The 14,084-nt window shown below is 43.6% G+C and overlaps 1 protein-coding gene across 6 annotated transcripts in view; it reads left to right on the forward strand.

Moving 5' to 3' along the window:
• Positions 1–14,084, forward strand: part of ltbp1 (latent transforming growth factor beta binding protein 1) — a 96,108-nt gene that overhangs the window by 49,891 nt on the left and 32,133 nt on the right. For 5 of the 6 annotated variants that reach the window (XM_056264259.1, XM_056264262.1, XM_056264257.1 and 2 more), the window contains exons 9-12: positions 3,123–3,182; positions 6,122–6,244; positions 12,685–12,852; positions 13,759–13,974. In XM_056264259.1, the coding sequence (XP_056120234.1) occupies positions 3,123–3,182; positions 6,122–6,244; positions 12,685–12,852; positions 13,759–13,974 (567 nt within the window). The remainder of the gene's footprint in view (positions 1–3,122; positions 3,183–6,121; positions 6,245–12,684; positions 12,853–13,758; positions 13,975–14,084) is intronic. The other variant, XM_056264260.1, reaches the window with a different exon arrangement.

The raw sequence follows: 14,084 nt of genomic DNA on the forward strand, positions 1-14,084 counted from the left end.
TGTCTCACCATCACATGCAAAAACACCTGTCTCACTTTTACACAGACAAACATCTGCCTCACTTTCAGAAACAAGAACATTTGTCACACCCTCACACAGACAAACATCTGCCTTGCTTTCACAAACAAAAACACCTGTCTCACCCTCAAATGCAAAACCATCTGCCTCACTTTCTCGAACAAAAACACCCATCTCACCTTCGCATCCAAAATAACGTCTCACTTTCATACAGACAAACATCTGTCTTACTTTCATAAACAAAAACACCTGTCTCACCTTCACACAGAAAAACATCTGCCTCACTTTCACGAACAAAAACACCCATCTCACCCTCACATCCAAAAACACCTGTCTCACTTTCACACAGACAAACATTTGCCACACTTTCTGAAACAAAAACACCTGTCTCACTTTCACACAGACAAATATCTGCCTCGCTTTTACAAACAAAAACACCCGTCTCAGCCTCACATGTAGAAACACCTGTCTCACTCTCAAACAGACAAAAATCTGCCTTAGTTTCACAAACAAAAACACCCATCTCAGTCTAACATACAAAAACTGTCTCAAGGCTTAGGTATATTTCATTTTCCTTGATCCACTCCGCCTAGCACACAATTGAGCGTGCAAGCCCTTTAAAGTATACTCTATTGACCCTGAGCGCAGATGGACACGTTCTGTGTCTGCACACTAATTATGGGAGTTTGTTTTTGAATGCTCAAACAACTTGTACATGCAAACAAAATTCGAGCTGCACATAGACATCAGCAGAGTGTACTGATGACGAAAATTATGTCACACAGACTGTCCTCGAACCAGAGCAGAATTCAGACAATAGAAGTACATTTTCCGTGTACGTTTACTCTCACACAAACAAAAATACCTGTCACACCATCACACACAAAAACATCTGTCTCTCCTTCATGTAGACAATCATCTGCTTCACTGTCACAGACAAAAATGCCTTTCTGACTCTCACACAATCGTTAGTCTCACTCTCTCTTTCAAACATCTGTTTTACCTTCACACACACAAACATCTGTCTCACCCTCACACAGAAACTCAAGCATATGTCTTACATTTTCACTTTTAAACGACCTTTTTTTTGAACGACCAAAATGACTAAAACAAACTAGTGTATGTTCAGAGACACAGACAGCGCTAAACATCAGTATGTCTGGGCCCCATTAGAGGTGAATCACACTTGCAGTATGATTGGGCAGAGGAGTATTCCACAGTAGTGCGGTCCAAAAAGAGCAGGAAAGCAATGATTCATCACCAGGCCCAGCCTTGATTTCTCACTAACTAAAAGAGACTATGATGGGTTCCTCTAAAAACTATTTGATGCCAAACCTCCAAGTGGCTGTGACTCAAAAGACACATGGTCCTAATATCAAGAATAAGAGGGAAGGGATGCATTCCGCAGAGAAAAGGCAAGTACGTAATGAATGGGCAAAAGAAAGAGAAAACTGTAAGGTATCTGGTTACACTCGCTGTGTTGAACTTACTGACATGCTGACTCACCTGGCACACACTCCAGCTTTGGTAATGGTTTCTCACATACACACACATTTACTCATACAGTCATGATTCCTTCTTGCTTAGTCAGTTCTATGAAGTTAGTCCCTACAGAAAAGTGTTAGCGTACCACCCCTTTTTCTCTCTCTCTCTTCCTCAATTTCTCTTCACGGTATGTCCGTAGATATTTGTGAAATTCTCTGCCCATATATGGGCGTCCCTGCATTCTGTGCATTCCCAGACATATCACTGATTTAAACCTTATGGACCTCACCAAAACAAACGTTCATGAGTGTATAAAATATTAAAGGATTGTTGTTTTAATCTTCAAATGCCAATTAAAATGTTATTCCTTTACTTGAAAAGTGTGGTCTGTGCATCTCACACTTCAGTTACATAGATGTTTGCTCCATTTTGGAGGAAAAGCGATTCAATATTGCAATGAATGGTGTGAAGTTGATGTGACATTACCGCTGTCTCGAAATCTGTGTGCAGCATCTGTAGGCGAGCACTTACTAGGACTTCAGCTGACACTGAACGTAAATAGAAGTGCACGGCAGTAACGTTACACAAGTGTTGGGGTAATGAAGATATAAACAAGTCTGGAGTTCAGCCCCCTTTTATTTCTAAAGCAGGCTCAAAATATGACCCTTGAAAATGTCGGTGGCATTCTGTTCTGTTCCAAATGAGTCATTCTATTTCACTCTCTCACTTTGTTCTATTTATGTAATTTATTACGGGCATTACCCATGAGACCGAGAGGGAAGTAAACCCTGTTCCTGTTACACGTTCCCAGTCGCATGGCCTCTCCTGAGACAAACCTTAAAACAGTCACTACAGAACTATATACAGTGTTGTTGCTTGCTTTTTTAATCTGAAGGTGATGAGCTATAGAGTTATTAATGATCTATGTGTGAATGTGTTTTTGTGTTAGTGTAGAACATGTAAAAACATGTAAGAACAAATGTAATCAGATCAGATGTATTAAGTTTCACACTTGCGTTTTGTTTTCCATTATATCCTGTTAGTTTCCTGTGTGAATTGATTAAGGAGCTGAACTCTTGGGGATGTCCTGTACAAAAATTAACCATGGTAATCATCTGGCCAAATACCATAGGTACTATAATTATTGTTACAGCAATAATAATACAATGGCAACTTGGAATTTATCATTCACTGCCTTAGAAAAAAAGTGACGTAAAGAGCCTTAAATTCCATTAAATTGATCAAAGTCTTTTATAACATTACTAAGATTTCTATTTCAAATACTGTTATTTTGAACTTTCTATTCATCAAAGAATCCTGACAAAAATGATCAGTTTCTACAAAAATATTAACCAGCAAAACATCAATAATAATGTTTATTATTGTTTCTTGATCACCAAATCAGCACATTTAAAGGATTTCTGTGGTAACTATGGTATTAGTATTTTAATTACAAATTTTGCAAAGATTTTATATGTACTGTATTCTCACTACACCAAAGTTTCCTTCCACTCTTTCTTGCTGGAAGAGAATGTTTTCCTTTAGAGCTGTAACTAAATGTGCTGTTATTTTTTTGTCCTCCTCTTCTCACTCTCTCTTTCTCTCTCTTTTCTCTAAAGCGATTCCTTTAATTGAATGTCCTCAAGGCTATAAGAGGCTGAATGCCACTCGCTGTATCGGTAAGTGCCACGGCTTGTTTCTGCTTGCGCATACATGCATTCACTATGCTTTTATTGTGTATTTTTGTTCCAGCAGTCAATGTGTGTACTGTAAGTTTGTGGTGCTCGCAAGCAACCTTTTGAAACCTAAAATGACAAATGGGACACCGAAAGTGCATATGAAGTGTGTCATTTGGGACAGGGCCTATGTCTTAGTATCACATACTGTATATAATTCATTTCGCCCCCCACTGGCCTCTGCATGTCACAACTGGCCACATACGCCATGTACTGTTCCTTTTATTAAATTGCCATTTTAAAACGGTGTCCCAGATCTATCAGAGAAGACTCTCTTTCACGGTTACGAGGACAGACAGGAGGAGAGACAGGTGGCATCTTTGATAGATCTTTCTAATCTATGTTGAAGTTGGATGTAATAGCCAGAGATCCAACATATCAGGGCCAACAGCCAGAAAGATTTCAGGTCTTTTGCTCAGCTTATAGAATCGAAGTGAAGTAACACTCATCCTGCCATATATTGTTAATGAATGCATACTTTTTGCAAAGTAAACTTTTGTTTAGCATGTTAATAATACTTCTTTATAAAGAATAATGAGAATGAGATAAAGCCAGATGTGGGATGGGGAGTGTATATCGCTAAGTTGTAAATAAAAATAACCTCAGGATTCCTTTTAATTAACTATAAAATTGCACTCTTATGTTTTGAAAAATCTTAATTACATAATTGTTCAAACGTTTGGGGTGGGTAAGATATTTAATCTCCACACACCTACAGCCAAACACATCTGCTGTTAGCAGCCACCACCAGCTGCCTCAGTCTGCCAAACCCAGAGCTGAACCGCAGCTAAAAGTGAAGTTGGCTATGTAAGGGGGAAGTTAGCGTGTGGCCTGGCCGCAGGCACTCTGGGTCAGGAGAGATAAAACCTTGATTAAGATAAATAATAAATGCATAAAACTGTTAACAATAAGTTATCGTCTCTAATTAACTATCAAATAAGCCAAATGTCATTTTTATATGAGGTAATGCTCTCATTAAAACTGCTAAGCTATTTTTTGTTTATGGTCTGAAAAAGCAGAGCAGTTGGTCATGTGGTCTTTTCTACATTTCTCAAGAGTACTATTTTTGTAGGTGTAGTGCTGCTTTAATTTCTTCACAGCATTTGCATAGCATGAGTAGGTATGTAGAACGTACCCTAGATAGTTTTAATAAACAGACCTGAAAGCACTATGGACTCCATATCTTAATAAATATTTCATCATGTGCTGTTCTCTGAGGCTAGTTTACAACACTTCTTTATCGCTCAGAGTGCCGTTAAGTTTGTACTTAATCATTGTCCTGGTAACAGCCTGAGGGTCCCACTAAACCTTTGGCGCTTATTTGCGTCAGGCCAAAGATTTTACAGCGTAAGTAGATGGGTCTCTTGTGGTTAGGGTGTTCTGCCTAATGACAGGAATCTCTTCCTGTCATTAGTCATAATCTTGTCGTCATTGGCAGGTTTATGCTTTCATTAACATTTCTGATGGAGAATAATACGCCTTGTCCACATACTTTTTTTGTCACTGAACTTTTGTTAATTTTACTTTTAATCCCATTCTTTTGGTTCTAATTATTTTGTGTATTGTTTTTTTTACTTCATAAATGTATTTAGTTTGAACTAATTATTGTTTGATTTTTTTGCAACTAAGCTAAATTAGTTTAGCCATCTCTAATAAGCATAATTTACATAGAAAGAGGCATTTTGCATGGAAAAGAATAACTTATCTTCAGTACTTCAGTACTCATGGTGCAGTACTGTATCAGCACATTTTTAAACTGATTTAAGGGTGGTTAGTGAATTAGACACAGGTCGCTGAAATAATATGTACCAAAGTGAAGCAGTTGTTTAGTGAGTTTGCCCATTCGGATTTCTTTAGGTATCCTTGTATAATGGAGACATTGTGATGTCATAGCTGTGATTGACAACTCCTCTGGGCCGGTCTGTGTTCTGGTGCAGATGTTGTGATGCTTGAGGGATTGAGCATATGCCCTCTTTGCATGAGAATCACTGTAATCATGAACACATTAGCATTGCATTGGGACATGTGTTGTATCTGTGTCCCACTTTAAGTGCTGGGAATCTGGGAATGATGACTGCCCACACCCTTAACTTGCACTCAATAGCCTCTTGGAGAAATTTTAGTGTGGTAAGTGTGTGTGTAAAAATGCTGAATGCTTTCTGTAAGGATTAGGTTTAGGTTTAGGTGTAGGGTTTGAGCTAAGAGATAGAATGTAAAGTATGTACAGTATAATATCATATCTATGGAGAGTCCTCATAAAACACAAAAACCCTACGTGTGCGTGTACTTGTATGTTACTTTTTCTCTTTCTCAGTAAAACTGCACATTTTAGAGTGGCCTTTTATTGTGGCCAGCCTAAGGCACACCTGTGCAATAATCATGCTGTCTAATCAGCATCTTGATATGCCACACCTGTGAGGTTGGATGGATTATCTCGGCAAAGGAGAAGTGCTCACTAACACAGATTTAGACAGATTTATGAACAATATTTGAGAGAAATAGGCCTTTTGTGTACATAGAAAAAGTCTTAGATCTTTGAGTTCAGCTCATGAAAAATGGGGGCAAAAACAAAAGTGTTGCGTTTATAATTTTGTTCAGTGTATAATGTGTTTGCATCTCAAGCCTCTTTTCTTCTACTGTCAATTTAATGACTGCTACAGTTTATGTTTTTAAGAAAATTAAATGAATAGTTCATCCAGAAAATTCTGTCATCATTTATTTGCCCTTATATGTCAAACTTGTATGACTTTCTTCTGTGGAACACAAAAGAAGATGGAAAAATCCCTTCTTGTTTTGACATGAAACATTCTTCAAAATATCATATTTTGTGTTCCACCAAAGGAAGATGAAAATGATTTCCTAATGTTTGTTATCACCCTCAGATATCGATGAATGCCAGATTCAAGGTGTTTGTCCCAATGGAAACTGCATCAATACCATGGGCAGCTTCAGGTGTATCTGCAACCCAGGATTTGTGCCTGACCCCTCCCTGACCACCTGCTTCCGTAAGCCTCTCCTCTCCTCTCCGACTAACTTGAATGGCTGATGTCTTTGGCATGTTCCTTCTGTTTCCATGCTTACCTGCACAAAGACAAATGTACCTACTCTACAAGTGTAAATGGATTGAGTCCATCTAATCACTTCAGCTCGTACCAGTAAGATTTGCTGATTAGTCTAGCTAGCAGCATGATTTAACATGGCTTCTAACACTAACTGTGGCTGTCACAAGAGCGGAAGATTGTCTGCTGTTCAGGCGAGGTTGAAATGTGCTGGAATCATTTGTGCGGTCGGTCAGTGGGGCACAAACACACTCAAGCTTTCTCTGTGATTTAATGAGGTAACCTAAGTGTGCTGTCTGTGTTATTGTGATAAATATAGAGGGCGATCCTTCTCTTGGAAGGCAGCATTTGCCAAATTATACCTCTGGAACACGCTGTCATGTCCTTTTTTTCAGAGGAGATAAGAGAATTCTTTTAATTCTCATTTTAGCCTTCAGTCAATCTAGGTCTTTTGTATACAGTGTGTTTAGGCTAACAGTATAAGTTCTGTCAGCACAAATCTGCTGTACCCTTTGAGTCGCTCACGTTCGACGTAGTCGACGTGTCGACTGATTGGGATCACGCTTAGGGAGCCTGTCATCTTCGAGTATTGATAAAACGAGCCAATGCACATTGGCGTGCGAGATTTGCATCTCACACTCCGCCCCGCAGCGCGGGTATAAATACGGAAGTGGATGCACGCACCATTTGTCTTTCGCTTCAGAGCCGATCGGTGTTGATTTCTCTGAAGAGTGTTGAAGTTTTCAACGAGCGCGTGTGTCTGTGTTCTTCTGGAAGACTCACCCAGTGCTGGTGGTTCTACAGCGCGAGTGCAGCGGTGATCGCGAGCTTCTGAGCTCTCAACTACTGTTTTAACAGCATCAAATTTCAGTGTTGCCGCGGTCATTCCCCTGTGTGCTCCTGCACTGGTGAAGAGGCCCATTTCCTGAAAGAGCAACATGGGTGCGTTTGCGTCTTTTTCAAGATGTCATTCCACCCTTGCGTTTCTGGATGCGGTTGTTCCCTGTCCTCCTCGGACAGTCACAATTGTTGTATCACGTGTATGGGCTTACAGCACGCTGAAGCAGCTTTTGTGGATAGTTCATGTTCCCATTGCGGGAACATGACTATCGTGGTGTTGAGATCAAGACTCGCCTTCGTCTGCGAAGGTGAAGTCCCCATTACCACGCCCCACCCCAGGGTGCCGTGTGGGATTGGTGATCGGAGGATTATAGTGATGGCTTCCCCGCCCAGTAACCAATCCCTGTGGGCCCCTCACTCCTCTATCACACCGCAGCCGGTGGAGCTCCCCGTTGAGCGTGCTGGTCCCTCTGGAATGGGCCGACCAGCCGTTTCATTCGGGGCCCCTCCAGAGGACAGAATGCTGATTGCTGATTGGAGATGATGACTCAGCTGCATTATCTCCTTCTGGGAGTGTAACGTTGCCCGAGCCAGATCCAGAGATGTCAGCTATGCTAAAACGAGCCGCCGAGGCTGTCAGGCTCGAGTGGTATCCTCCACCGTATCCTGAACAGTCTCGGTTGGATGATTGGCTTCTTGGGCGGGCCGTGCTGGTTTTCAGCCCGCCGCCCCAGTGCCCTTCTTTCCCGAAGTGCATGGAGAGCTTACCAGGTCGTGGATGGCACCTTTCTCTGCCAGAAACTGCCTGAGTAGCTCTTCCCCCCTCACTACCCTTGACTACCCCCCCGGGGCACGAGCATTGTGGCGTGCACAGTCGGTCTGGCGATGTCCACTTTAGTGGTCCAGGAGAGCCATCGCTGGCTCAACCTGGTTGATATGACGGATGCGGACAAGGTTCGGTTCCTGGACTCCCCAATTTTCCAGGTTTGGTTTTTCGGCGACGCGGTGGAGAGCTGCGCCCAACAGTTTTCTGCCGCCGAAGTGCAGACGGAGGCCATCCGGCACATCCTGCCCCGGCAGCCCCCTGCTGCCTCCCCCCGCCGCCGCTTCCTCCGCAGCAGCCTCCATCCAGGCCTCAGCGTGGAGCCAGCCGCAGGCAGGCCGCCCAGCCTGTCTCAGGCGCTACCAAACCAGGTGTCAAGCACAAGACCCTGAGACAGACCACCCAGGGATGGGGTATGAGCCCTTCAGATGGTTACTTTTTTCCGCTGGGCTTCTGGGTCCCCGAATTTTTAAAAGAGCAAATTCCTCCGTTACTGGGTCCCAAGAGGGTCAGACTGGCAGGTGCGACCCTTTAAAGCCTTGCACCTCTCAGCCCCCTCTTGTGTCACCAGCCGGCAGCTGTGTGCGGTTTCGAGAACCTGTTTACGCCTTCTCACGCACCCCCTGCCGACCAGTGGAGACAGGTAAGTGTCACTCCCCTGGACCTTCCGAGCCAGGTACCTGTCCTCGACTTCGCTGCTCCACCCCGGGTACGTCTGTGGTGCCTCTGGTCTCCCTGCCCCGGTTGGTGGAAGCCTGGAGAGTGCTTCCCAACCGGTCCATCTGGCTCCTCCGTACCATCAGACTCGGCTACACGATTCAGTTCGGCCGGCGTCCGCCCAAGTTCAGCTGCGTTAGTTACACTTCGGTGTTGAGCGAACGTGCCCCTGTCATGACCTACTGTCCTACTGGCGAAGGATGCGATAGAGCCGGTTCCTCCAGTCGATATGAAGAAAGGCTTCTACAGCCAGTTCTTCATTGTACCCAAGAAAGGCGGTTGGTCACGGCCAATCTTGGACCTGCGAGTCTTGAATCAGGCCCTTTTTTAAGCTTCCGTTCAAGTTGCTAGCGCAGAGACGCATTTTCGAATGCTCCGTCCTCGAGATTGGTCTGCAGCGTTCGACCTGAAGGACGCGTACTTCAGATCTCTATCCTTCCACAATGCAGGCCATACCTGTTTTTTTGCGGACAAGGGTTTGTCAGTACAAAGTCCTACCCTTCGAGTGCTCCACAGCCAGTTGGATCTTCAGGTCAACTGGGAAAAGAATAAACTCGCCTACGGGCTGAGGATCTCATTTTCCGGTATGGAGATGAACTCGGTCCAACACGTCTCTCAGGAGGGACGTGTCTGGTCGGTGCTTACAGAAGTGAGAAAGGGTCCCACTTAAACTTTTCAGAGGCTCCTGGGGCATATGACAGATGCAGCCGCAATAGCACGTCTTCCTCCATACGAAGACCGCTTCAGCACTGGCTTCATGGCCAGTCCCGAGGTGGCCGTGGCAGAGCGGCACGCTCCGTGTGACAATCACCTGGCCTGCCGCCAAACCCTCAGCCCGTAATCAGACCTTTGTTTTTCCCGGGCCATCCGCCCCTTGAACAAGTGTCCGCCAAACACCGGCTGAGGGGCCACGTACAACGGGCATGCAGTAACGGGGGTCTGGGCGGGCCTCCGACTGCATTGGCATCAACTGCCTCAAGTTTCTGGCAGTACACCTTGCTTTGAGACACCGCTGCTCAGCAAACCTGTACTGGTCTGTACAAACACTGCGACCGTTGCGCTACGCTTCCCTCGCATGTCGCAGCTCGCCCGCCACTTAATTTTCCCGGCCTGCTCAATTGTGCTGCCAACTAGGGCTCACGACAGCCTGGGGCCCAGGGAGAAGTGGAGACTCCATCCCCAGGTGGTCCAGCTGTTCAGGGACCACTTCGGGGCAACACAGTTACATCTGTTTCTCTCTCTGGACTCATCCCATTGCCTGTTGTTTTTACTCCCTGACCAAGCGGAGAACCCTCGGCATGGAGATACTGGCACACAGCTGGCCCCGGGTGTCCGCAGAGATGTGTTTCCCCAGTGAGCCTTCTTTCACAGCCCTGTGCTAAGTCAGGGAGGAGAAGGAGCAGGTCTTGCTAGTTGCCCCTTATTGGCCCAACCGGACCTAGTTCCCTGAACTTATGCTCCTCTCGACAGCCCTTCCTGACCCATTCCTCTGAGACATTCTGAGGGACAGGGCACCGTTGGCACCCGTGTCCAGACCTCTAAAAAGTTCCATGTCTGGTCCCGAAAGGACGGGGCGTGGAGGTTCTAGGTATTACCACAAACATGTCGTAGATACCATCACTTCTTCGAGAGCACTCTCTATGAGGCATCTTGGTGTGTTTACCCAAGGTGCACCATGCCCACTTGAGTAGTGAGCCTCTCCAAAGTCAGAGTGTAGCTCCTTCCTGGGCGTTGACACGGGGTGCCACACTGACAGATGTTTTTTAGAGCTACGGGCTGGGCGACACCAAACACGTTCGCTAGAAAAATAGACTGTGTCGAGCCGGTTGCTTCCTGTGGGCTCCCTTCACATGAAGCCAGTTTCACTGTAAGCCCGGTTCAAAGTGTCGACTTGCTGCGCCATTCCCCTCCTATGGACTGGATACGTGCGCCATTCTTGCTCCAGTAGAGTTCCTCTTTAGCTGAACTCTGTTGAGTTCCTCCACACGCTTCGGCAACGGACATGGCGGAGCGTCCGATGCCAGGCCTGACACTCTGCTGTCACTGACCGGTGAGTCTCCCCCCTGTTATAGGCTGGAGCCACCTCAGTGACATTCCATATGTTGTACTGCCCGGTAACGCCCAGTCCATATGTGTATCCTCCACATGTTACCTCCATACGGGCAGGATGTGGCTTCCCCAGCGTATTCCTTTCCAAAGAATCCCAGCGTATTCCTTTCCTTCCTGTCTCCGCCTCAATAATGCGGGGGGATCAAAAGGCTTTTGTCTAGGCACTGGAAGGTGGCAGCACTAGTGGTGTTTTAATTGGGATCCCAATCAGTCGACACGTCGAACGTGGGCGACTGAAAGGGAACATCTTGGTTACGTATGTAACCCTCGTTCCCTGAAGGAGGGAACGGAGACGTAGTCCTGTCGCCACTATTGCTGGACCACCGCTGACTCCGGGCTCCGCTCGGCTCCTCAGCAAAAAACAAATGGTGGGGCGGAGTGTGAGATGCAAATCTCGCACGCCAATGTGCATTGGCTCGTTTTATCAATACTCGAAGATGACAGGCTCCCTAAGCGTGATCCCAATCAGTCGGCACGTCGACTACGTCTCCGTTCCCTCCTTCAGGCAACGAGGGTTACATACGTAACCGAGACGTTATCTTCTATATGAAAATGTTGAGTTGTACATTGTGATTGGAAACCCCAGAATTGGCCCTTTATTAAAGAAAAAAAATATTATATTAGAGAAGACAGTTTACACATTGACACATCAGTTCTTTTACACATCAACACATTTACCTGAGAGCACTAATTAATTTAATATCACATACAAGTGTCAACAATATATAATGATTAATGATCCACAATCTAACACTGGGTCTCATTCATTAATAATTAAACACATAAAATAGATATATTACCATTTAAAAAGTATATTACCATTTAATATTTGGGGTCGGTAAGATTTTTTTTAATGTTAATGACATCTTTTAGGCTCACCAAGGCTGCATTTATTTAATTAAAAATACTTTAATAATTATAATTTTTTGAGATATTGTTACCATTTAAAATAACTGTTTTCTATTTTAATATATTTACAAATGTAATTTATTCCTGTGATGACTAAGCTGAATTTTCCGCAGCCGTTACTGGAGTCTTTAGTGTCACATGATCCTTTGAAAATCATTCTAATATGAATATTCTAATATTAATCATGAAACATTCCTTATTATTAGCAATGTTGACAATAATAAGAACAGTGTTGCTTAATTTTTTTGGTTAAACAGTGGTACATTTTTATTCTTAGGATTCTTTGATGAATAGAAAGTTCAAAAGAACATTTATTTTGTTTTTGACTGTGTAAAAGTCTTTACTGTCACCTTTGAACACTTTTATGCATCCTTTCCTAAAAAAATAAATAAATTCTGACTAACCCCAAGCTTTTGAATGATGGTGTTTACTCATATACATACATATATTGATTTACTCATGCACTTTCTTTCAGTAAACCATTGCCACTTTTCTGATGATGATTTTCTTATGTAGAAATGGAGAATGCTCTGCTATATTGAGTGTTTTTCACCCCATGATACTTGGTAGCATTAAATAGACTTTAGATTAATGAAATTTTGATGTGTAATGTATGTAAGCAGATGTCTTATATCAAGAGCCTACTGATGTACTAAGCCTTGTAAATAACCTTACTTAAATGCTTCCTGCTTAACTGACCTCTTTGCACTGTTAGTTTGTATTCTTGTCCTGTGTTCTTTTCTATCTTGTTTCTGAAAAACTGTATCACTTTTCATACACGATCATACACTGTCCCCTTCACTCTGTTTTAATGTGGTTATATTGGAGCAGTTGTTCTTTTGTTATGGCATTGTAGTTGTGCATAGATGGAACACAAGGTGAAGGGAATCTCTTTTCTCTTCTCTATTTCTTTTTCTCTTCCATGTTTGTGTCATACACCGTGCACACTCCTCCCCTCACTCCCTCCTTGCATCTCCATGGTAACCAGCTGAAACACCTGCTCTTCGCGAGGAGAAGGGTGATTGCTTCCGATTTGTCAGTCCGGGGAAACAGTGCTTGCACCCTGTGTCCAGTCAGCTGAGTAAACAGTTATGCTGTTGTAGTGTGGGCAAGGCCTGGGGTCCTCATTGTGACCGCTGCCCCCTACCTGGGACAGGTAAGCTACCTGAGACACGCCCCCTATAAGCCCCACCCATTCTATTGGTATCATTCCCTCTCTGTCCTCCAATTCATTGTGGTTTGCATGTGTGTTCCACAGCTCTGCTACGTAGATGCTTTTACACGCCATCACTCTCTTTTTGTTAGTTCTCCTGTAGATATTTCGTTTTCACACATGCATCTTACATTATTTTTGTATTTGCCTTCCTGTGAGAGCTTCATTCGAACAGTCACTAAATTAAGTGTCAGCAATTTGCTTTACAGTATTGGTTGGTAAGGAAAATGTTTACACCCAAGTTTTGGGCAACAAGAATGATGCAGTCTCCATATATCCAATGCATTTTTTTATATTATTAAAATAACAAGTGTTTTTATTTATTTTTTAATTTTTGTTTAGTGTTGCTTTGTCTGAAAAAGAATTGCTCTCCTGGTTCATTTAAATCAATTTTAATGGCTTGATAGATAGATGGATGGATGGATGGATAGATGGATGGATGGATGGGTGGGTTGACAGATGGACAGACAGATGGATAAATAGATAATAAATGGATAGATAGATAGATAGATAGATGACAGATGGATGGATGGATGTACGGACATATGGATAAATAGATGATACATGGATAGATGGAAGGATGGATGCATGCACGGATGGATGGATGGACAGGCAGATAGATAGATAGATAGATAGATAGATAGATAGATAGATAGATAGATAGATAGATAGATAGATAGATAGATAGATAGATAGATAGATAGATAGATAGATAGATAGATAGATAGATAGATAGATAGATAGATAGATAGATAGATAGATAGGATGCACAAACGGATTGACAGATTGATGGAAGGATGGACAGGTGCTGTGAATAAGTTGGTGAGTGTTTTTTTCTTTCTCTCTTAGCTGCGTTTAAAGACATTTGTCCTGGAGGTATGGGATACCATGTCACCACACCGTACATTTACAAGCCCAAACCGCCTAATGGGCACAGCCAGACAGATGGTCAGGGGCAGAGCAAGCCCATCATTACACACCAAGCGCCTGTGGACCCTCCCTTGCCCTTCCCCACCTTACAGCAGGCTGTGGAAGCTTTCGGCATCACAGAGAGGCAGCTACCTGGTGAGTTTCACAAGTTATAGCCACACAGGACAAAAACTATGAATGACTTTAAGCTGCTCTATTTCTAAAGGGCTTATCCAACAGTCTGAATTATGTCTGTGAATATTGCA

Source organism: Rhinichthys klamathensis, unplaced genomic scaffold (genome assembly GCF_029890125.1).
Source record: "Rhinichthys klamathensis goyatoka isolate OS25496 unplaced genomic scaffold, OSU_Roscu_1.1 h1tg000220l_1, whole genome shotgun sequence".
NCBI classification, from domain to species: domain Eukaryota; kingdom Metazoa; phylum Chordata; class Actinopteri; order Cypriniformes; family Leuciscidae; genus Rhinichthys; species Rhinichthys klamathensis.